At 38.6% G+C, this 24,840-nt stretch overlaps 1 protein-coding gene across 9 annotated transcripts in view; it reads right to left on the bottom strand.

Annotated features, from left to right (window-relative positions):
• Positions 1–22,144, bottom strand: part of mef2d (myocyte enhancer factor 2d) — a 53,204-nt gene extending 31,060 nt beyond the window's left edge. For 3 of the 9 annotated variants that reach the window (XM_056761674.1, XM_056761679.1, XM_056761682.1), the window contains exons 1-2: positions 21,905–22,143; positions 735–1,150 (exon numbers count right to left, since the gene is read on the bottom strand). In XM_056761674.1, the coding sequence (XP_056617652.1) occupies positions 735–788 (54 nt within the window). In that variant the 5' untranslated portion in view covers positions 789–1,150; positions 21,905–22,143. Of the gene's footprint in view, positions 1–734; positions 1,151–4,491; positions 4,600–8,135; positions 8,271–21,904 lie in introns of those variants that run through there. The other 6 variants (XM_056761680.1, XM_056761678.1, XM_056761677.1 and 3 more) reach the window with 5 other exon arrangements.
• Between the last annotated feature and the right edge of the window lie 2,696 nt (positions 22,145–24,840).

Raw genomic sequence — 24,840 nt, 5'->3', positions numbered from 1 at the left:
CAAAGGCGCACAGAGCCAGATTGTTATTGGAGGGAAATGGCTAATAAAATGATACTTAGCAAAAGATTAGCCCAAATCTAGGTCAGACGAACTACACAAAATACTTTTTGTAACTTAGCTCCAAATATGGTAACTCAGGCACACCTGAGGCAGAAAAAGCTGAGGCAGCGAGCAAAGCTACGGCTGAGTACAAACACCTGGTCAATTTAAAGAACGAGTACACCTGTCAGCACATCTTGAGACTGCAGTGGTGACCACAAAAACATCTCACACAACCCGCATTTGCTCTCCTAATGTTGTAAACATGGATGAAAAGATTACAAACAGCTGGAACAGGTTTGCCCATTGGCACACTTACAGCGAGGGGCGAGCAGATGACAATTCAAATAAACCATTGAGAGTAATTTGGTAATACCCACTTAGGTGTGCCAAATGCTTGGTCAAAGGTGGAGTGTTTAATGTTGATGATGACAAAACTATACATCACGTCATTGGCTGACCACGTAAACAGTATTAAAAAAAGACTTGGACGTATTAGATATGCATCATATTATTTACTTATTTTCTAAATCACAGATGCAACTTGAGTCATTTGCAACAAGTTAAATGAACTTGAATGCTACTAAACTTTCTGATCTCTAGGGTACGGTTAGCAAGATTTAAATCTACAGAAAGCTTAAAAAAGAAACGTATTCCAAAAAGGAATTTTCCAACAAGACTACCTGTGTACTCACCTGTCTGTTGCGCTCATCTGTAATTCGCTGAATCTGAATCTTTTTCCTTCCCATGGCTGCTGTTTGGCCGAGCGGGGTGGGGGCAGGGTTGGGGTTGTGGTAAGGTCAGAGGTCAAAATTTAGACTGACAGGGCCAAGAAAGGCAACTTGTCGCCTCTGAGTAAAAAGTTGTGTGTGTGAGAGAGTCTCTCTCTCTCTCCGTATGCCACCTGTCTTAGGCAGCTGAGCTCACCCGTCTTCCTCCACTGATAAGAAAAGGAGGAGGAAAGGAAGAAAGAAACACTATGGCCTCCTGGTAGGGCCGTCAGATCATGGTCCGCTCAGGGTGCAAGTCATCCAATAGGTGTCTGTTGTGATATCCAAACACCCCCCCAAAAATCTGATTGATGATGGTGATGATGGTCTGGTGATGAAGTCTGAAAAGATTGAAAAGAGAGATCAAACTCAGAACCAAAACAGACCTCAATGACAGAATTTCAATCAAATTTCTACATGCTTCTGTCATTTTATGAAGATATAAAAGCATGAATAAAGATATAATTAAATTATGATCACAAAACGCTTATCGGCGAGCCTGTCAAATACTCCCACAACCTGTCATTCATCCTCATTATACGCAAATAAAAGGTAAAATTCGAGCATCCAAAGACTGAAGGGTATTGAAATAAATTAAACGCATACAGTATTCACACATGCAAACCTACACTTTCCACTCCACAGAAGTCATGTATGGTACAAAAGTAGAGTGAGTGATGGAGAGAATAACCATTTAGGTTGAATTGCTCCTTTAAAGTAAGTTATATTGAACATGTTGAGGTTTATCCGCCTCATATAGACGTTTGCAGAACCAGGTTTTCCAGTCTGCCAGCCCAAGAGACCGATTGTGTGTTCTCATTAACAAACCCTTAACACAGAGCTGAAGCATCTTCAGCTGTAAGGGAGGCACCAGCTGAATCCTCTCTATGTAATGCAGCACACTCACTCATTAACTTCCATTTAAACAGTTTAAAGTGGTTATTTTAGTAGCATTTGAAGGTAACAAAGCAAAAAGCTATGCGACGCCCTGCATTTTAATATGGGTAAGGGGTATTTCCCTTAATAAATGCTCTTAATAGACTTGTTTCCTTCTTTTATAAAATAGTGTCAATAGCATTATATTAAATAGAAAGTATGATAAACAAAGATCATAATCAATAGAATAGGTGATAGACCTACATATTGACGAGGGCTATATATCAGCCGATATTTGGAAGTTTTTAATTATCGCATTACATACAAATGGCCCCCATACAGCACATTAGCATTTTATTCATAAAAATGCCACTTAGATGTTAGGGAGCATTTGCCACTTAGTAATGTAACACGACCACAGTGAAATGTATCGTGTAAGGTGGATAATATACAAAAAATGTATAGAAAGATCAATAAAATGCATTTTTGTTATATTGGCCTCTTGTCGGCCAATTCGCCACAGTGCACTGGTTTCTTAATATCGTTATCGGCCATTAAAAAAATTGGTCGACCATTACTAATGCTCATTATTAGAATTGTAGTGTTCGAAAGGGAGCAAAATGCTGCATTAATACAGAATCAATATTAATAAAGAATGTGCCTAAGAGAGAGCTCATCCAATAAGAACTGTACATTTTTAGGTTGTTAATTAGTTTTATAAAAACAGACCAGATCCCTGCGAGTGTGACACAGCAGTTCTTATGTTTACATGAATATCTGCATGAATGAATTCAGTGCTGCCCAAGAATTGTCATATGGGCTGGGATAATTTTAAACATGCTATTATTATCCCCGTCTTCGAATGAAAAGCAACCACGGCATTAAAACAGTGATCTATATATACATCCAGATTGGATGCGCAAACACACACCCCCACGTGGCTGTTGAGTTACTGATCAGGGATGTCCTGACTGATTTGAATATGCGTGACAGATAGACAGAAGGAAAAAACAGAACAACCGAAAGGTACTGTTAGAGTTAACATCAGTTCAAGAGCCTTTATAAAAAAGTCTGAAACACATAAACATTTGAAGAATAGAGGCACAAAGAAAATACTTTTGTCCATCCTCAACGACTGGAAAATCTCTTCCACTTTGTACCTGCCAAACAATCTCTGCCTGCTAAGGTAAATACACATGCAGCAGTAGTAGGTGAAGTGATATTAATTATATTTTTGTGGCATCTTCCGGTACTCGCACTGTGTAGATTCAAAACCTGAACAAAACCTGAATTTATAAATAGAGACTATTTTTATTTGTTATATTGCTTAAAGACAGAAAAGGCCAATATCACAAACTTAAACATTCAGGGTCTGAGTTGTTGGGTGTGACAAACCAGCCCGCCACAAGTTTCAGCACATCTGTTACACCAACATGTGAATGTGTGTGTATATGTGTGATCTGTCCTATTGGAGAGAATGTGTCGATAGGAAAGGTTTCCTCAACCGGCCGGCTAGAAGCGCCGGCTTGAGTTCAAAGCAACTCAGAGTTCATGTGTGTTTTGGTCTAAAGGGCCAACACATGAAAAGGCTTCTTTATCTGCAATGAGAGTTGGAGTGTGACCTTTCACCCTGTGAGCGATGAGAGAGGCCAATTCCCAGCTATGATCTCAGACGCCTCACCAGGGACATGGAAAGTGTCCTTATACTGCGGTTCTTCACAGCGAGACTCTCTTGAGCACAGAAAGCTTAAGATACTGAAGTACTGCTTGATAATGCTGTTCTTCAAATCTATGGTTTCACTTGACTGTTAAGAGACATGTCAATCTTAAGATGCATCTCAAGAGCAGTGCTTAACAATGTGGGCTAAATCAAGTATAAGGCAGCCAGTGGGAATGCACATATTTCTTAACGTGAACTAAACAAGATCTTCACCTTTTTAGAAATGTGAGTGATGTTTGTTTATCTAAAACCTGCCACCACAATGCTATAGTGAAGTGAGAGGTTGATGCGTGCATTAAAGTGATAGTTCATCCAAAAATTTCATCATTTACTCAGCCTCTTGTTAGTCCGCAGAACACAAAAGAATACATTTTAAAGAAATCTGGGCTAACTTTATACAAAACATCTATTTTTGTTTGTTCTGCAGAAGAAAAAAAGTCATAAAAGGTTGAAATGACAAGAGGGTGAGTAAATTATGACAGAATAACATTTTTTTGGGTGAACAACCACTTTAATATTGCATATACAATGTTCACTCTCCTAAAGGATTAATAGGAACATCATACTAATACAATTTTTGACCCCCTTTCGCCTTCAGAACTGCCTTAATTCTACGTGGCATTGATTCAACAAGGTGCTGAAAGCATTCTTTAGAAATTTTGGCCTATATTGATAGGATAGCATCTTGCAGTTGATGGAGATTTGTGGGATGCACGAAGATCACGAAGGTTGAGATCTGGTGACTGTGGGGGCCATTTTAGTGCAGTGAACTCATTGTCATGTTCAAGAAATTATTTGAAATGATTCGAGCTTTGTGACATGCTGCATTATCCTGCCGGAAGTAGCCATCAGAGGATGGGTACATGGTGGTCATAAAGGGATGGACATGGTCAGAAACAATGCTCAGGTAGGGCGTGGCATTTAAACAATGCCCAATTGGCACTAAGGGGCCTAAAGTGTGCCAAGAAAACATCCCCCACACCATTACACCACCACCATAATTGCATTAATGAGAAATTGAACAGATGTTCCTAATAATCCTTTAGGTGAGTGTATACTACAGTTTAAATGTTAATGGTCACTTACTTGCATTCACATTCTCACAGCTCAGAGCACAAAGGTGAGCTGTTGTGCGATGCAGCTGTCACACACATACAGGGGTAAAGGTGCTATAATTTTGAGTTGCGGCTTTGGTAATACCACTCAGGAAATCCTGCGGAACCAGGCTAGAGCGTGCAACACAAGCAAAACAAACAGGCCTGCAAACAGACAAATAAACACCGTGATATGACTCGCGCTGCTAGTGTGCTACTGAAACACTGATGAAATAAAGTTAGTGACCTCAGACAATATTGAACAATTCTCATGTTTTTTTTCAACGTCCACCTTACAGCAGCTCGGACGCACACAGTTGGGCCACAGCGCTTCAAGTCAGGACACTGAAGTACCAGAGTTCCTCTGGGATAAGCTCGCACTGCCCTCGTCCATGTGTGGACATATGGCATTCAGCTCGAGTGTGTGCGTGTGGGTATATGTGTGTGTGTGTAAGCATATCTCCCATGCAGGGTGTGTGTGAGAGAGTCCAGTTTTGTTATCCCAGCCTGTGACTAGAGGCAGAGTGGCCTGAGGCTCAGAGATAAGGGACTGTGCCAGTCTGGACCACGGCCAAAGCTATGCTGAGAAATCCATCACCTTCCCAGCTAAAAGCAGGAGGTCACCGCCTGGGACAGAGAGCTGTTTAATGTGACCATTTACAGTTTCCGTATATTGGTGCTTTAGAAAGCAACCCAATATTACAACTTTATCAAAGCCTGCAACAACCTGCATCACCTCAATAGTCAAATAGAGAATGTAAAGCAATGGATATGAATGGTGACTCTCAAAAATTACAAGTGCATACCTAAGCGAAAAAGGCTGTTACGATCAACATGAAATAAAACATTTCACTTGACTAATTCAAGTTGCCATTTAAAGACTTGATTTGTTTTTCAAGCGCTTATTTTGCAACTACGCCCCTTCAACCACCTGTCACACAGAGTCCACTTTTCATTCAATGGATAAAATGAAGCACTGTGTTAAACATTTCGATCTCATTAAACGTCTTTCATGCATCAAGTTATGGAGGTAAAAGATGGTCAATGCTGTTGACTTCACGTTCAACTTCCAAAAGACCAACTTGGGACTCAATCAAAACAAGCTCATCAGCTTAATCAGATGAACCTCAGACACAAACAAGACAAATGAAAACAAGCTCGGCTGGTCCAACACAGAGCCACAAAGAAGGAGACACCCTAACGCTCTTGGCTGTTGTTAAAGCTGAGTGCTATTCAAAACATTAGCTGTGGCTAAACTAGGGCAAAAATGGTGCTCGCCGAGGCCCGTGAGACTCTCCAGCGATTTACTCCAACCTTGGGGTTGTACTGCCAGCACCAACTGCAGGATATTTCCAGCCTGTTGACTCAACCTCCCCGCATGGCAGGAACTCACCCCGTTCAATATGGCTACTCGGCTGCTGACCACAGCGCGCTACGATTTCTGTTTTTCAACGCGGTCGTTTGTTCAATACGCAGCATATACTGATGATATGCTGGAGCTGTTGAGTGCCGACACTGGACCTCTTCCAGGAGCGGGGAGCTAGGTGGCGTAACGTCTGCCAAACCGCAAGTGTAATCCAATCCCTTAGCTGGGGGAGGGTGGTGGGTTCTGCTGCAAGGACAGCATTTTAGGGGGAGGGGTGTAATGGATCCGTGTTCTTTAGCTTGTGAAACATGCCGCTTCCGTCAGTTTCATCCCTTCTGCAAGCAAACTACAACGATGGGCTTACCACTTTCACCCAAACACTGTTAATTCGCTTTTAGACTCAAGCTTATAACATTCATCGGTCTTTTGGTTCAAAGCACGTTTGACAAACATTGAACTTAAGGTCAGAAGCGACAGCTGCCTGGTGTGCACAAAACTGTAGGCTGTAGACTTATCTTTTTCAGTATCAGTGTGGACATTGCGGTCATACTTGTCAGTTTACAACAGCCTCACATGACCAAACAGATCCAAGCACATCCTGCGTGAAAATGATCTACCGCATGAGTCTACAAGTACCAACACTACAAGCTAACATGCTGTTCTAGGGGCAGTTAAATCCTTGACTCGTACACAGCTTGCTGCCGCGGCCCAGATCAGACCAAAGGTCTTTCGGACGAACACGCCTTTCCCTGCGGTGCAATGTTGATGACATCACAAGACAAGTGAAAAGGAGGGTGTGTCTGCGAGAGGCGTTCCATGTTTTGTTAATGGATGGTTTCACAACAATACAACAATTTTTTTTTAACGGAACAAAAGACAAGCCGGTTTGTTCAGTGATGTATCAAAATCTCAATCTGTCTCGGGCTCAAAGGTGAAGAAAAGGACAGAGATGGCATATCGTGATTACTGTAAATATATTAAATATTTTACATTTATATAATCTGATATATAAAATATATTAATATTGACAAAGCCTGTCTCTAATTATTCTTCCTAGACATTTTGGGCTGGTATCTCAGAAAGGGATCACGGTGAGCGAAAAATTGATCAATAAAACACTAACATTGAAGTTAAGGAGGGTAAAAAAAGTCCCTTTTCAAGATCAGCTATCAGATCAGTGAATGCAAATTTCGAAACTTTCAAAACAGTAAAAAGTCAAATATCCACAACACTAGCAGCTGAAAAAGGTTCCTGAAACTCAATTGGTAGAATGCAAAGGTTGTCGGTTTGATTTCCAGTAAAGACACATTCAGAAAAAATACGCATGAATTGAATTCAAGTCTCTATATAAACGTGTCTGCCAGTGCCAAATAAAGGAATGTCCTGCTAATATTGAAGCACTTTTTCAAAAAACATTGTGTCAACTCTCAAACTCTCGGAAACTCTCAAATCTTCTTAATACGTTTACAACTTCAGTTCACTGAGGCTTTTAGAAATTAGCACCCAGCTTACAGAAAATAAGATATACGTCAATATTTCTCCCGACAGTTTCAACAGCTTCCCTAAGACCTACAGGTCAATTCACCAGTGGCAGAATCAAAAACCCAATATTTACAATTAGTTATTTACCTTATGGATTTAAAATAGCTGAATGCTACATTAATTACACAGATTTGATGGTAAATAAGAGTTTAGCTAATGAAATGGGCAAATTATCAGATTACTTATATTGTTCACACTAATATTAGACTGAAATGGTTATTAAGAGGAAATGACTACACAGTACACAAAAAAAGCAAAGCCACAATAAAAAGCCACTCTTTAAAACAAAGCCTAGACTGAAAGCAACAGAAAAGCCCACAGAAGAGATTGAGAGAGGAAGACAGAGATGTTCTGCTCTGTGTGTGAAGTGAAGCTGTCATGCAGCACAGCACATGGTCCTGTCACATCAAACCGCTCTTCAACGCTCGGAAATACCCTGAAGGCAACACATTGTTCATGTCACCCTGATCCCTTCGTGACGTTCACCCAATATACAAATCTGAAAAACAAACTAGTAAAACTATTTCGGGACTTTGTCGCTGTATTTTGGTGTCACACGTACAAACGCAACAAGTGAAAATAAGTTACCAGATGCTTAAAGCTAAATGTGTAGCTGATTAAATCATACCGATTTGCCAAGTCACAGGGGCTTAAAGTGACGCTGTTATGTAACATATTACATTAAACAAAACAAAAAACAACCATTTAAAATCAGTTCGGTTTCTTACCGTCTATAATTTAAGACAAACAAAAAGTCTCTCATACGATTTTACTTCACACGGTTTCACGTATCCAAGTCCCCAGTCAAATAAAATCCAAGCAGGTCAAAGCGTAGCTCGCCCCATGAACTGAGCTTGACTTACAGTGGAGACCAATTCAGCAATGAGGCTCTAATGCAGTGCTTAAACCAACAGCCCTCCTCTCGGATCCCCCCCCCTCACCCTTTGCCCTAATATGCCTTTAGCAACTGCTTTCAATCCATCAGTGTCTTTGGAGGTAATTGAGAGGGTGGATGGGTGTCAGGATTGGGACGCTTGTCAGCATGTCAGATCCTCTGTTCTCTAGCATGTACATGTGTGTTAAATGTAATGGCAGCTGCCTACACACCTTTTGTTCCAACACCCCTTTGAGATGTCTCTGCTGTCTCAGCTGTAAGAAATTCTACTTTTTGGGTCCAAAGCTGCTGTAGGCTACACCCTCCACGTAGACCATCTCTCCACATGTAGTGGTGAAAGACTTTTATTATAATTAAAAGTAGCGGAATAATCACTGTCCCACAAACAAATCTCAAGCTTTGCCCTTTCCTGACATGAAAAGCTCTAAAGGGCTTTGGGGGGTGTGGGAACGCACAAGCTATGGGTCTGTAATACACCAACGTCAATGAGTTTCTAATGGGAGGGACATTTTGTGCACGTATTACGTTTTGGCATACGGAGCATTGTGGGTTTGGATGCCACAGTGGATGTTTCTCGCAAAGAATAACTTATATGGATAAATCTTGTGGACGGGGAGGGGAAGTTGGACATCCAACTATGCTATATCGTGCAGGAAATCTGCCAGTAGTGAGAAAAACATATCAACATCTTAAACATAATACAACCAGGCCTAAATCTAGAGAACACAATAGCTAAAACAACAAACATTGTTGACTGGTCATTGGTCCGCTGAGATCCTGTTTCCTTGTTGACTCTTTCTCTTAGTAAAGCAAGAACAAATCCACATATTCAGGTTACAAAGCAAGGTCACCACCACATATAAACACAAACCTTTAATGTAGATATTCAGGGGCGGTTTACCAGACAAGGTTTAAGAGTAGTCCTAGACTAAAATTAATGTTAGAGCTGTCTAAACTGAAAACAGTTAGCAGTGACATATCTTGAAATACATCAGTGCCCTTGTTCTGTCTCAAAATGCACAAAAGTAAAAAAGTAGCGACGTCCTAGTCTGTTGGCAGCTGTGTAGAAATGAAGGAGTAACAATAATATCATAAATGTATTTAAGTGGATAGTTCACCCAGAAATGAAAATTCTGTCATTATCATTTACTCACCTTATTGTCATTTCAAACTGTATGACTTTCTTTCTTCTGCAGAACACAAAAGAAGATATTTTGAAGAATGTTGGTAAACAAGGTAGTACCATTGACTAGCATTGGTTTTGTGTCCATACAACAGAAGTCAATGGGTCCCGCGTTGTTCGGTTATCAACATTTTTCAAAATATCTCCTTTTGTATTCTGCAGAAGCAAGAAAGTGGACAGGATTGAAATGACAAGAGACTAGAGCTGCACGATTCTGGATAAATTGAGAATCACGATTCATTTGTTACAAATAGATTGCGATTCTTTTACATTTCTGAATGATGACTAAAAGTAATACATAATTTACTAGAGGTTCTGACAAAAAATCGTTTATTTAGGAATGTAATATGTAGGACTTTGATGACATATTTCATGGTTAACCTACAGTAACTAAAGTGAGAAATTTTTAACCACAAATTCCATAAGTAAACTAAGGTGTTTTTTCTATGTTTTTTACTTTAAATGCAAAAGTTAAACTTCCTAAAAAGTATTAACGCATTAAAGTAACTTGTATATGACATATTTCTCAGTAAAACTAATTCATAAGGTGACACTTGCAAATAAAGGTCTTTAGAAAGATTTATACATTTGCCTGATATCTACAGACTGCTTGAAGGGGTCTTTAAAGAAAGACAATACTGTAAAACAAAACAACGCAGTATTCTCACCAGTCAACAGCTTAAAATAACCTGAAAACATGAAATAATGGTCAACTTGATGAAATGCTCTAATGGCGCATCTTCTCTTTTGGCGTAAATACGGTGATAAGCGCCACACACTCTGATGACGTCTTTTAACGTAATGACGGATATAAACGCGCACTCGGATTTGTCCGCGCTACGAACTGCAATCGTTAGTTTCGTTTCAAACATGTCTAGTTAAGATGTTAAGCATAACCAGAACAACGTAACACAATCCTGAAAAAAACATTGATAAGAGCAGTTTTGTTATCAGGCGGTATTTACTTACTATGTTGGTCAGTTATTTGGTGTGAGTTTAATTTGGACAAAGTAGGATCTTGTAAACGCGTCTCATGCGTATGAGTTGGCAACTCTCTGCTTTAATCCCAGTAGCATACTTCTGTGATCATTTGACACAGAAATAATGACAGTGTGCGGTCGAAAAGACTGTTTGTGACGTCGTTACATACCTTATAATAATGCTTTCTCTGCTTCTCCGTCAGCACCAGCACATTCTGAAGCTCTATGATTTCAGTACGACGTGTAAGTTAATAGACACACGAGAATCGTTGATTTTCATAAATGGGATGGTGTGATGTTTGAATCGAGATCGCGATCTTTCAACGTTTTTGGATGAACTATCCATTTAACACACAGAGAATTGTTCAACTTTAGTTAGGCTCCAGTATATAATAACTTCAAACGCTGTAGTGTATGAATGAAAGTTGGTTTAACACCGGATATGAGCAAAGAGCATGTTGTTTCCTCTCTCTGGATCATCAAAAAGTATAACACATTATTAGCATCATTTTGGGAGAATGAAAGATGAAATGATATGGAAATGCAATGTTACTCCACCACATGGTTCCATATCCTCTTTTACAGAAATGCAGTGTCATAAAAAGCTTTGTTTACCAGGAACAGCTGTGTGCATGTGGCCTTTTAACCAAAAAAGTCTACAGCGTCCTATTCAAATGAACTGCATCAGTGAATGAATGCAAACAAATATCACTGTTACAAGCTACAACTGAGAAGACCTAAAATATTGTAACAGTTCAGAATGTTTTCAAACAAGTAGAGAGCAGAAAATCCATGGAAAGACTACGATCCTGATGTCCTGTTTTGTCATTGAAACACTCTGTACTTCATACAAACAGGGTACAGTATCGCTAAGCCAAGACAGTCTGTCACAGCTAAAGGTTAAGGGTCAGGAAAAGCTAGATGAGTCCTAACAGACGATGCAACCTGTTTGTCTTAGCTTAAGCCCCTTCAGCTGCCACTCGAAAAGAGTCTCAAAGAGCACGGCGCACGCTCGTAATCCTAAAGTTTGATTTCTAAACTAATTATAAAGCAGATTTATAATGAATCACACCAGTTAAAGGGATTGTTAGTTCACTCAAAATTTACATTCTGTCGTCATTTACTCACCCTATTGTCATTTCAAACCTTACGACTTTCTTCCGCAGAACACAAAGGAAGATATTTTGAAAAATGTTGGTAAGCACCTATTTACTTTTAGTGTATGGACACAACACCAATGCAAGTGAATGGTGGCCAGTTAACAACATTCTTCAAAATATCTTCTCTCGTGTTCTGCGGAAGATTGGAAATCATACAGGTTTGAAATAACAGGAGGGTAAGTAAATGATGACAGAATTTTCATTTTTGGGTGAACTATCACTTTAAGTCTAAGAGCATAAAGCAAAGTTAAACATTAACATTGTCCTGCTTATAAAACCCATTGCCTGGGAGTGCTACGAGGTTTCTTAGTTTATTCTAGTCTCAAGACTTGGAAACCTCCTTTGATGTTTATTTTTGTATGGATTTTCCAGAACAACGGCTTAGAAAAGCAACATCACAACTTTCTGCATGAAACTGCATGATTTTGCCTAGTGGTGTGGGACACAATATACACGAAAGGTTTACATTTAGGCTTAAAGGATTTAAAAAAATCTTGTGCTAACCCAGGTTTGACACCAGAAATAGTAACGCTGCTACGGACAATTCATTTTTGTCATTTAGGTCCGGTTTTGGCGAGTGCACACTGTCTACTCCAGCTCTGAATGACATGGAATTAGATTTTTCGTTCTGAAAGCTGATATCGTCGCAGCTTTGCACGTGCTCTGCCGATCACAGTCTGAACCGGCCAAGGACATGAGATCTAAACATCCAGGCCTCTAGCGCATAAGACAAAAAGTCCTCAGCTGTCGGTGAGAGGTGACGTCTCTTCCCGCAACGCTTCTGATTGGCTGGCAGCTTCCTCTGGGCCCAAGCAACTGTTGCTGCGGGAGGCAAGGAGCGATGTGCCTCTGGTGTTAAATAAACAAATTCTCAAAAGGCATTTAATGTGGTAAAAGAGGCCCACACACACACACCAAAGAAAACCGGCCCAGCTCGCTGCGCCTTCCTACTTAAAGTTATACTCATTGGAACTCTCTCTCACACACACTTCTCAGAAACAGCTGACGTTTCAACAGCCAACAGCTGACAGGCTACAGGTGGGACGGCACAAGCTCTTTTGCCTCATACACCCCCTCAACAACACACACCTCTTGTTCGCACAGACACTCACACCTGTTAATGCCTCACAGGAACAGTGATAAACCCTTCCTCCATCACAGGTTTATTTTATGATGCAGTCTCTCCGCTTTCCTCGCTCATTCTCTCATCTTCCTCTGGCTTTGTCTTTGATAACCTCAGTGATTGCTTCTATTGAATGTGCAGCAAGCCAAATGTTCTGATGGCAGCGGAGTCACGTGGGACTGAAATATCAGGCTCTGCCTCAATTTCAGACAAATATGAAAGTGTAACCTAAATTTCAGCATAATATGAGCAGCGTTGTTAAAGGGAAAGTTTTTGTTCCTACTAAGGCAGTGGATGATGTCCCAGAAGTGAAAATTGCTAACATTTTCCCAAATATCTTTCTTTGTGTTCAAGAGAACAAAGACATTTATACAGGTTTGAAACAACACACGGTTGAGTAAATCAAGTCATAATTTTTGGGTGAACTATTCCTTCAGTTTGTAGCGTCTTTGTAGTGTCAACATTCTTTACTCATTTGATTCTGTGTTCCATGGTAAAAGGAAATGTATTTGAAATGATTAGTGGTTCTACTTGGTTAATCTAGCAACTTATTAAGCAAGAACATAAGCATACTAAACAGACTATATATGTCTCTTAGTAAATTCAAAAAAAATTTGTACAATTTTGCATTTAAGCTATTTTAATAGCATTGAAAGGGTAGTTTAACTGTAAATGCGATCTATGGTGTAACAGCAAAAATGTAGAGACAGTTAAAATAAATATAATATAATATATTATTAACAGTTTTTTTAAATGTATGACACAGCATGTATGCTACAGTATATTTATCAACTACCCACATACACTTCTGACATTCCCCATCTTTCAGCTCCTTAACCCTTTCAAAGTTTTGCCCGTGAAACATCACTGTATAAATATATACATTTGCATTGCTCTTTTACCCATTTATTTGTGAAATAAATTTTGCTTTTGCACTGTGGCTTAAGTCTAGCAGAAAAGGAGAAGATAGAAAAACATAGTTCAAAAATGACACACACCAGGAATAACATTGTCCATATAATGTGTCAGGAGTCAGGACACATGGGCTAACTTTTAAGCCACAGCTATGTCGACTCAAATCGTCTCAAGTATCACTTAAGAAAAATTGGACAATAAATGAACATTACAAGTTTACAAGGAGTGGGCAATAAATTAACTTTACAAGAAGTCCTGTACTCACAGCTAATGTACATGAAAACAAACACTTTAACAGCTCTCTAACACATTCTTGATAAAGACTAGAAAAGTAGAAGATAAAGAAATCGAGCGCAAAGTGCTGCCTGCTGGCCTCAAGATGGACTGTAGGAGTGCTTGCTTATGTTGAATTTGGATAATATAAACATTGACTTAAATCCCTGGAGAAAACACGGAGTGGTTAAGATTCACAAAATCCTCGCTAGAGGCAACTCGTGGAAAAGATGTGTAAACATTCACGTGTAAAGGATAAGAAGAGCTGTGGAAGAAAGCTAAGGAAAAACAGACCCTTTCTAAATTAATTAAACCAGAGATGGGTAGCTAAACATTAACAAGATGCAATTTTATAAACACCTCTGTAAACAAATATCCCATGCTTGCATCTGATTGGCCGAGCAGGCCTTGCTGTTCACGATTGCTTTCAGAGCTCTATCTGACGGAAGCATGCTTGCTCACATGAGTAAACACACACACACAATGTGTGTCACACTGGAAGGAGAAAGAGGGGATTTTTTCCCCATCCCTCCTCCCTCACTGGCACATTTCCCAGCTCTCCATACTGCTGCCTGCATCTCCTGCGATGAGAAGAGGCCAGCCAGCAATCTTCCATTAAACATGGTGAAGATCGGCCATACTGAGCTTCAAGAGCGAATGAGACAATGTGTGCAGATGGCTTTAGACAAGAACCACAGCTGTACTGCCATAGAACCGAGGAGCCCCAAGAGATCGAGACAGAGGGAAAATAAAGGGGCTGGTAAAACAGTAGAATATATAAAGTAGAAAACTGCACGTGCAGTTAGGGTGAAAAAGAGCAGAGAATCAGCAATAAATCAGATTTAAAGACAAAGTAATAACGAGAGAAAAGAAGCTAAATGAGAGATTCAGGGGTGTACAGTGTCATCACTTGGCTCCTACGCTTGCTGTTTCAGCTGTGTGGGAGCGACGGCCAACCCTTGCTCTCACGCCACTGTAACCCCGTTAGCCCGTTCGTTCTCAAACGCAGGCAACACCAGGTTGTGCCATTGTGCCGCCCGCTCAGGGTAACTGCAACTTTGACTAAGACTGACTTGGATGGCTTCGCTCCTTTTGACACCAGTCAATGTCTGATTATTTTTCCTTGAAAGGTCATTTGAAAGTCTATTAGCGACAAACATAGGTCTGCAGATTAAAAATCATGTTCAATAAATTAAACTTTCATCATTTACAGGGCTCCAGATTAACTTTTTTTACAAGGAGCACTGTAGCCCCTGACTGAAATTTTAAGAAGCGCAAGCAGAAAAAATTCGGGCACACCTTAAATCAGCCTGCAATGCAATTATTCAATAATTTTCCCCAAAATAACTGAATTACTGATTACTTGATGACCGCAGATTTTGATCTGCTTATTTAAAAAGAGTCTAAAGAGAAGCTTTATTATTGATTGGTGCCAAATAGAGAGACAGTAATCTGAATTAATTTGAACCAACAGAAATTGTGTTTTTCAAAAAGTTTATATTTAATTGGTTACAGTGTTACACATTGAAGCAAAATGAAAGGTCTCAAGTTGTTACGGTCTTACGATGATTGTACGGAGTACTAATGACACTTTTCCTCATGTTCACACAACAAATGTAAATAGAACGTCAAATAAAACTTCTTAACAATCTTAACAAGAGCATTCGCCTGTAGTTCGTTCTTGGAGTGAACTGATTTGAAATGATCCAGCGCTATCTCAAGTAGTCAACAGATAAATGACGTTTCCTGAACTCCACCACGGTTTCAACACTCGTCTCGTAGTAATGCCATCATGCGAAATTCCAAATTTGCTGGTCGCACATGCGCGAGCACTTGTAAAAAATGTAAGCGCAATTCCTTCGGCACCATTGACTACCACAGTAGTTTTTTTCCCTACTGTGGAAGTCTATAGTTCCCCAGATCTGTTTTCACAGATTTGGAACAACTCGAGAGTGATTAAATAATTATATAATTTTCCACCATTGACTACCACAGTAGAAAAAATTAAATCTTCTTCTTTTGAGTTCAACAGAAAGACATTTATAAAACATTTTTCTACTATGGTAGTCAATGGTGGCCAAGAACTTTTTGATTACAAGCATTATTTTTCCTTTTTATCAGAAAATAAATGTATACAGATTTAGAAAAACTTGAGGGTGAGTAAATAAAGACAGAATCTTAATTTTGGGGTGAACTGTTCTTCTAACTCTGGTATCGTAAACAGCCCTGAACGCACAGCAGAGCTAATATCTTGGTTAGCCTCTATAAATCATTAGCAAACTAGTTACAGGCAGGAAGAAATGTAGTTCCTGTTCTCTGTCTTTACATGAATGTAGGTTTCAAGTCATTAGGCTCTTATTCTCTGTTGGCTTCTACATCACCCTGCAGAATCAGGTACAAGGTTGCAGTAAATTGCTTCGCATGACTGTTCCCAAGGGAAATATCTGTGTAGGGTATGCACAGGAGTACACCAGGCGAGACCTAAAATGATGACAGTAGTGAGTGAGTGAGTCCTCTACTTTGTTCTTAATAAGGAGCACACAAAACCAGACACCGACAGAGAGCTATTTCCACAGTCCTTTCAAACTGTATCCATGACAAGGTGACTGAAAAGTAGAAATGTTGCCCATTACATGAAGTCTGTAGCTTATCTGATAAAGAAAACTGTTCACCTCTAGCCAACCTAACTAATTAGTAAATTAACCTATAATAAAGCCCTGAACAATGATGCTGAGTGGGACCAAACAGCTCTTTTTCAGAAATAAACAAGAGGAATAATGCTGGAATAAGGCTGGTTAGGACAAAAACTGCCAATGTTATTTGCAACTCCTCAACTGCACTAAAACTTTAAATGTATGTTGACTTTACCTCTACTGCATCTTAAATGCAATTGCACATACAATATGTAGGTTGATCTCACCTTTGATCCCACAACACAGTCATGGGGTTATATGCAATCTAATATTTTTCTCCAGTAGATGCAATGTAAACAAGTTTAACCCAACTGAAAATATTGCATTTCACCAATTTTGCTGAGTAAAGCAGGGTTTGTGGGTATACAACTTTTGTTAGTCTTAAAACATAACCCTGAAAAAGAAATGAAGTTAGAATCGGTTAGAATCTAAACTCAACAAGGATGTTGACCCAAAAACACAAGTAACCTAAACGTGGTTTACCTCAAAAGACCAAAAAAGCACCTTTTACCAATAGTTTAATCACAAATACCTAAAAATAATCACAATTTGATTTTGTAGTTCCTTATCCATTCCTGTTTGAACAGCATACCCAGAATGAGGTCAACACATATCATTATAGCTGGAGGGGATTTCATTTCTATTCAGTACTACCGCTGATGATTTTTTCGAGCTCAATAAAATATTTCTGATTCAAGATTTGGAGAATTTGCATCATGGAGACCACGTAAAAATGTTCAAGCATGACAATGTCTGGGCTGTGCTGCACGCTGCCTGCATTCATTATTTAATATTCAAGTGTTAACCAGCATCAAGGCAGCAATTTCATCATTTGCCTAATCATCCAAGTGGCGTCCTACAGAAGAAAATCATTCAAAGACATTTACCTGATATCACACCAGGATTAATTATTCACACCTTTGTACATGCAGTTTTCTGCTGTAATAATACACTCATCTCACAAATTGATGATACACAATACTGCGCACACAGGTACAACCACAATACTTTGTACAAAATTGTAACAGGCGTCATTTTGTAAAATAAACGACATAGCCCCAAGATAAAATATTTAATTATCTGTATTGCAACATGTACTTCATTGCGTTTAAAACTACAACTATCCCTAAAGCAGTGAAACAAAGCTGGAAGGCCCAAAAAACATTATATGCAGATGAACAAACATAAAGGAGATACTCAAGGATAAAAATTAAGTGTCGGTGTCAGAATTGTGGTCTTTTACACTGGTGTGTGTGATTGCGTGTAGTGTTTCCCCTACCATAACTTTAGGGGGACACCCCGCCCCTCCAACGACACCTCCCGCCCCCCTTGAAGCTCAAGATAATTTAATATTTTATATAACGCCAGATCACAAGAGAATTAATTTAACATTACCTTTTATAACATGTCTATACCTTGTTCTCATTTTAAACAAACTAAATAGCATTATATTATTTATCTTATTAACATGGCGGCATGTAATTTCTGTCTCTACATGGTTGCGTCAACCACCTGAAAAGCAGATAAAAATATAAAGACGCGTCGCATATAAAGAATGATAAATTCATTTCAGTTGTTACATTTGTTGTCAGTTGTTTTTTTAAATATTAAAATAGACCTAGGAGTTCGCTTCAGCACCAGAGCAGAGCCTACAAGACATTTTCTCAGTTGCCAGGTCATTCAATGTTTCAAACATGATATTACTATTTATCAGAATATAAAATAAATGGCCTGATAAAACAACTCTCTTCTCAGTAAAATGACACCAGTAAGTCATCATTGAGGAAACCACTCTATTCTTCAGACCTTGTTTAAACAGAGTTAAGAAGTCCTACACCTTCCAAGTCAATCTGGCAGACTGTCTGTGTGAGATGGAGACTGGCATGGGGTCTTGAGGAGATTAAAGATTCATAGTTTGTGTTTCCTAAACTCCATTTTTTATTTATCAGATTACTTTCATCCTAAAACGAGCAAATGTATTAAATAACACAAGGTTAAAAAATATTTATAATCATTATTACATAATATACAATTGTGTTATGTTCTAGATTATATATCGCTGCATTCCTTCTGAAATTGAGTGTGTCCACATTTCGTGACTTTATGACATAAATCATTATTATTACTCAACCTTTATGTTTGTCACTGGGTTTTGTAAAATTCTAACCAATAAAATGTATTAAAAAGTGCTTGTCAACTTTTTAAACACAGTATTAAAAAATATAAAATACAGTTTTTTTTTCTCTCCATTTCCTGGAAAACAGCGAATTTGGACATACAAAGTTTCGGAAGGAGAGTGACGTTAAGAAAATATTGATGTACAAAATATAAGCATGGATTTTAAATCATAATCTCCTATTTCCTTCCATGACCACACATAACAATACACAGCGACAGTAGACATGTCTGCAGAACTGTCAAAATCTAATTTAAAAATGTTAAATTCTGATTGCTTGTCAAAACCCCTAAACTCATCCTGATCTCATCCCTGCCCTCAACTTCACATTGCTCATTACCTTAATTGATGTTCAACCCCAAGATCGGCTGACGATGGCTCAATTAAGAGCTTGCTGGAGAAGAGATTAACACAGGGTGGGAGGTCTGTGGGCACTCTGTGGAGTCTCAGCCCTTCACTGCACCCTACCGCACCAGCAGTTCAACCACTGAAGCCATTTTGAAGAGGAAAGGCCAGGGAAATCCTCCCCCCATTACTTAACTTAATCATTAACGCTTTGACCTTAAAGTGGATTTGATTTCAATCAGATGTTGGCCAATATCAGATGCCACAGATTAACGCGATATTTCCGAGGCAAAACTAAATTTCCCCACGTTTTGTTTTACTTACCCTCAACAAATCATGACTGAATATGACTTTCTTCTTTTAGAATAATGCAGTCAAGAGTTTTAATAGCACGTATCATTTTTCTTCCAAGCGGTATAATGGGAGTGAATGGGGGGCAATTATTTTAAGCTCCAAAAAGAGCATCCATCGATCAAATAACAGATCGACACAGCTCCGTGGTCTTAACAAAGGTCTTCTGAAGCGACTCGTTGCTTTTGTTTAAGAGAAATATCCATATTGACAGCACTATAAACGTTAATGTCAAGCTTACTTTCTCGCTGCACGTGAACCAGAGGCTTGTTTTTCCGGCAAATGATGGTGACAAAAGCTCCCGCACAGAGGAGGCGGTATCCTATTATTTGAATCAAAACGCCCTGTTCGTCAGTCGTCACCGGAACTAACTGCATCATTTGACCGAAAAACAAGCTTCTGGCTCACGCGCAGCCTTCTACCGCGTGGAAAAAAAATAATTCTTGGTATTATAACTCCGTCTGCATTACTCTAAAAGAAGAAAATCATATTCAGTCAGGAATATGAAACATTGGGAAATTTTGTTTTGTCTCTGAAATATGACTTTAAGGAAAATGTATCATTAATTGAAGAAAAACCTTATCCTAAATTCTGAGGCGTCTTTAAATTCTACTTTTGCTCTTGAATAATATGATGTAAGATGACAGGAGTCCATGGTGAAAAAAAGGTTCTCGCACCCTCGCCCCCCATATCTCCTTCAGACGTACATAATGAACATTTATTAACAAAAAGTAAGCTTTGACTATATTAACCTCTACAGTAAAGCTTATTTGGAAATAGTGGCCACAGAGGGAAAGCTGGCTTAAGTCTACATTAAACTTGAACATTCTTATAAATCTAAATGACTAAATGTAAATGCAGAGATCGAAGGCCATGGATATCGAGTGAAAATGAATTAAAACGCATAAGCGCAGCACACTGTGTGCAGTTATAAATGCCTTTCACTAACACACTATGTGCACTAAATAATTTAAAACCAGCTTTTACGGGAAGTTACAGAAAGAAAATATAAAATAAGGTAATACATTTGTAATACACAAGGAACGCAGAGCAACAGAATGAGTAGTCATTATTTTGACTCCATGGTGTTGAACACATCCCTATAGGTATCATCCCTAAAGTGCAAATGAAGTCTTGTTTTACATAGCTGCATTACACAAACCTGTTATCCCTATTCAGACAGCTAGTTTTGTTCAGTCACGTTTTGCTTTCCCGCCTTGCTTTAATGGGCCTCAGTGTTCATGTCAGTCACAACAAAAACATTTTGTGAACCGCATCTACACAGCGAAGCCTAATCATTTCTATGCAACAAGCAAGCTGCGTTTTCACAAAAGGAACAGGGACAAGTTTGCTTCTTGATATCTCAGAAAACTTTTTGAGGCATATTAAAACATGGGGGTTAGATGTGTTTGACATCACAACAGTACTGACTCTTTTTTTTAATTCTGACTATTATGGAAGCCTCAGATGGAAGTACATCAGCATTGAGTCTCTTGACATGACAACATGCAGGGAATCACGACAACGACAGTACCTGTCTGCATGACCCCGACATGCAACCCATTATCAAATTTAGCCCATAATCACAGCAGCAACCATTCAAACGATATGTAAGCACTTTACACTAGACTAACTTTGTAGGAGAATGTCATTGTAAACTTAAAACTACAGTATTTGCTTACAGGATGAGGTCACACTTTCCCTTGTAAACTGACGTTTCTTCTCTCAAAGCATTAAAAGGAGCACAAGAATAGAAATAATACATTATACATAACAAAATAAGTTTTAAAAACACAACAAAAACGTGTTATTGCATAACAGAGAGAGGGTGGTGTCGTACTGCGTAAACCAAACTTTTGTTTAGAGTCTGTGAGCAGGATCAACCAAACTTGATTTGCGAGTACAGAAAAATTCAGTCCACAAGCATTTATTATCGCTATTATTGACAGCTAATAACATATAAGTAACACGAAACCACACATGATATTATAATAGTGTACAGCACAGTAATCTGGAATGCGTGCGACTGCATCACAATCACGTTGACATTTCAGACACCGACCAAATCTGACAGCCCGTCACAACAATGAATACCTCTCATTTCAGGGTTTCCAAACACTAACTAAAACATAATATTTATCAGAAAGTACAAGATTTGGGTGGCGGGATTTAACGCAATGCTTCCAATTGGTTATTAAATGCCTAACGTAGTCTGAAGCGTATATCACATCAGCTTCCATTTCAGACGCTCTGATGCAATAAAAACACTAATGCGACGGTGTCTGTGTGCGCATGAAATATAAAAAACAGGATGTGGGGCTTTTTAAAAGACAGATTTTGAGGTGCGACGGCGGATCACTGGGCACTCTTAAAAGCTTCAACTGGACGAGATGAACGACTTACCCGGAGCAGCTACTAGATCCACATCTGTGCGATTAACACCAGCGTTCTTGCGGCCCGTACACGAGAAACAAGTGCAACGAAGACCAATCAGGCAACAAAATAAAAAATGATGAACAAACGCCAGCAATTATATATGAAATCCTTAACTCCTGTTCGGGATTATTATTTAGCCCGTACAGTCAAAAACCTTCATGTACAAAGTGTCCTATCCACCATGACTGGCAATGCGCTGTGATGGACAGAAATGTGACCAATCAGATATGAGCTTTGTGAGATTTGCCCAATCGGATTACAAGTAGGGGACTGCTGCATGTGGAAGCAGAACTGGTGGGCGGGGTTTAGGTGAAGTAGGAAGAGATCACGCTGAAGCGGTTTATGTATTCATCCGCCTTCCCATTTAAAAAGATCCTATAAAATTCCTTTCTGTGTTTACAGTTTGGAACTGGAGTGTAACAACAACTCTTAAATGTGATTATATTACGTTTGAAATACTCCACAAAAAAATGTCATAAAATGCGATAACGTGTGGTTGTTAAACCTATAATAAAAACATATTTATCAGATGTACACAGTTCAGCAGTTTACGTCAGCAGATAGATGGTTTTTCCCCAAAGCTCGTAATACGTGAAACACCACAGCTAGTGCATTCATACATCTTCGCATCATTTAACTTAAGTACAAAACATTTAAAAACAGTATTATTTAAATAAATAATTATATACCGTACGTAATCATGCTATTTAGTGAAACTGGAAAATTGGATGCTCTCAAGAAATTTCGAGAGAATCCAATATAAGCGTGGAAAGTCCTATATTACGTGGAGGAATACAGTGTTTACAGAGGGAATGGGAGTGATGCAGACAAAAAATGAAAATGTCGGCGTCCAGTAAAAGAGTTTCTAGTTCCTTAAAAAAGAGCGTTTGGCTTATTTAAGTAATCAGTCTGACAGGTAAAATAACACAAGGACAAAACAAACCAAATGCGATCTTTATTAAAGGATTAAATTACGAAAAAACACTTGGGACATGAAATGTTTGCGTCACCGCTATTGAAACACCTTAAAGTCACAGGACTCTTCGAAACTCCTTCAGTTGTGATTGATTCAGTTTGATATCCAATACATTCAGTCGGGTTCTTCTTGGGGGAGGATTTTTGTAAACTTGAGTACCACATTCCGTAATGTATTTAGTATAAATCATGTTTTTAAGTGCTGTCTTTGAGAGGATTTATTATCTTGATCATTGTAGAATATCTTATAAAAAATTGTAAGACGCAACAGAGCAGTTCAATCTTTGATGAAGCACATTAAATAAGTCTTGAATGTTTAGTTGAGTTCTAATTCTAACTATATTTAAAGTATAAAGGAGTAAGGAAGTACATACTTCTATAGTCATACCTGTGCTGTGGAGATTACTTTCTGTTTTGTATCTTGTGTGAGGAGTCTATGGACTGGAGTTTTGTGGAAGAGCATTTATACAAACAGATGGGCTCTCAGATCACTTGCGTTCTTCACTCAGCCTGCGCAATAAACAGAATGCCATTCAGCCACGAAACCTTCACTGCAGACAAAAACAATCATGAAAGTGGGGCTGTAATGATGTCATGACGCCATAGACAACCCTTCTCATCTAGAATGAGTTATAGACTGACCACAGTGACAGTTATGAGAAAGTAAACAAATGTCTGGCCTCTTGCATTTTAATAATCTGAATCTATGACAACGTTTTTAATTACAATTTCTAACATAATAGAAGAAGAACAGTTTATCTGCATCCTCAAATGAATGCACAATGACATACTGATAAAATAAATGTAAGTTTAGGTCTACTTTGTGTCATTAGTTGCATTTTGAGAACAATATAAACAATGTTATAAGATTGGTTTGATTTCTTTGAAAGATCATAGGTGGGTTGCAAAACCTGCTTGCTGGGAAAAGTGTTTCAAATCGATTCCATTCAGAAGAGCTAAATTTCACGGATTTATTCTCAATTGTTCGGTTTGTCACTCTTTTGCTCTTCATCCCTCATTGACACACAAGTGCCAACACGGATGAAGACTATGTTTCGTTCTTAATTTCTGTCTACATATGCCTCTTTCTCAGTACTCACATCACTTTCTCTTCATTTCTGAAGGTATTAATCCAGATGAAATGTGTGTGGGTGAAAATTTTCCTCTCTGCAGTGACCCGCTGATCTTCTGCACTTGGCTTCCGTAGCATCCTGTCTGCTGCCTAGCAACTCTCTGTATCTATGGCAACAAAGCCAACAAACCCTCCTGCCTCCTTCAAACGTACCCCCACAAAGAGCTGCTGCAAATGTGGCAATCAGAAATATACAGGAATTCAGTAAGTGGAAAAGCTTTAGGTGCATAATTTAAAAAAAGCGATTTTGAAATGTTAGATATCTGGCAAGGTCAAAACACAACTGTAATGTAACAAAAAGATGTGAAGCGAAAAAGAGGTGTTGTGTTATTGTGTCATTCTTTGTCAGAGTCCCCAGGATCCTGAAAACTCTGTGTGTTCCATCGAATAGACTATTCAACCTTAGAATAATAATACCTAGACAAGGATGACAAAAAGTAATATTCTTACAGTAATGTTATGCTACATAATGTTTTTTAAATCTGTTGAATTAGTGTTTTGCTGTAGCCTACCATTTATACGTATACATTTTTGTATATAAAAAAGATCGCTTTACTACTAATTCCAGACACATTTCTCTTTTCAAGAATTTTAGCTTTTTTTTATTTACAATTTTATAGACTTTTCTTATTTACAAACAAGACATCACCTGTAGATCTTTTTTAAGACACACAGAATTGATATTATTTCAGATATTAAAAACGTATGTATTTTTGAAAATGTTTCTTTATTTATAGTCATTTTTGCTTTTTTAAATCTCTGCTACATGTTGAAAACAAAATAACGGAAGTTAAGA

The sequence above is a fragment of the Triplophysa dalaica genome, chromosome 12 (genome assembly GCF_015846415.1).
Source record: "Triplophysa dalaica isolate WHDGS20190420 chromosome 12, ASM1584641v1, whole genome shotgun sequence".
In the NCBI taxonomy this organism is placed as follows: domain Eukaryota; kingdom Metazoa; phylum Chordata; class Actinopteri; order Cypriniformes; family Nemacheilidae; genus Triplophysa; species Triplophysa dalaica.
This window is presented reverse-complemented; position numbering and strand designations above follow the sequence as displayed.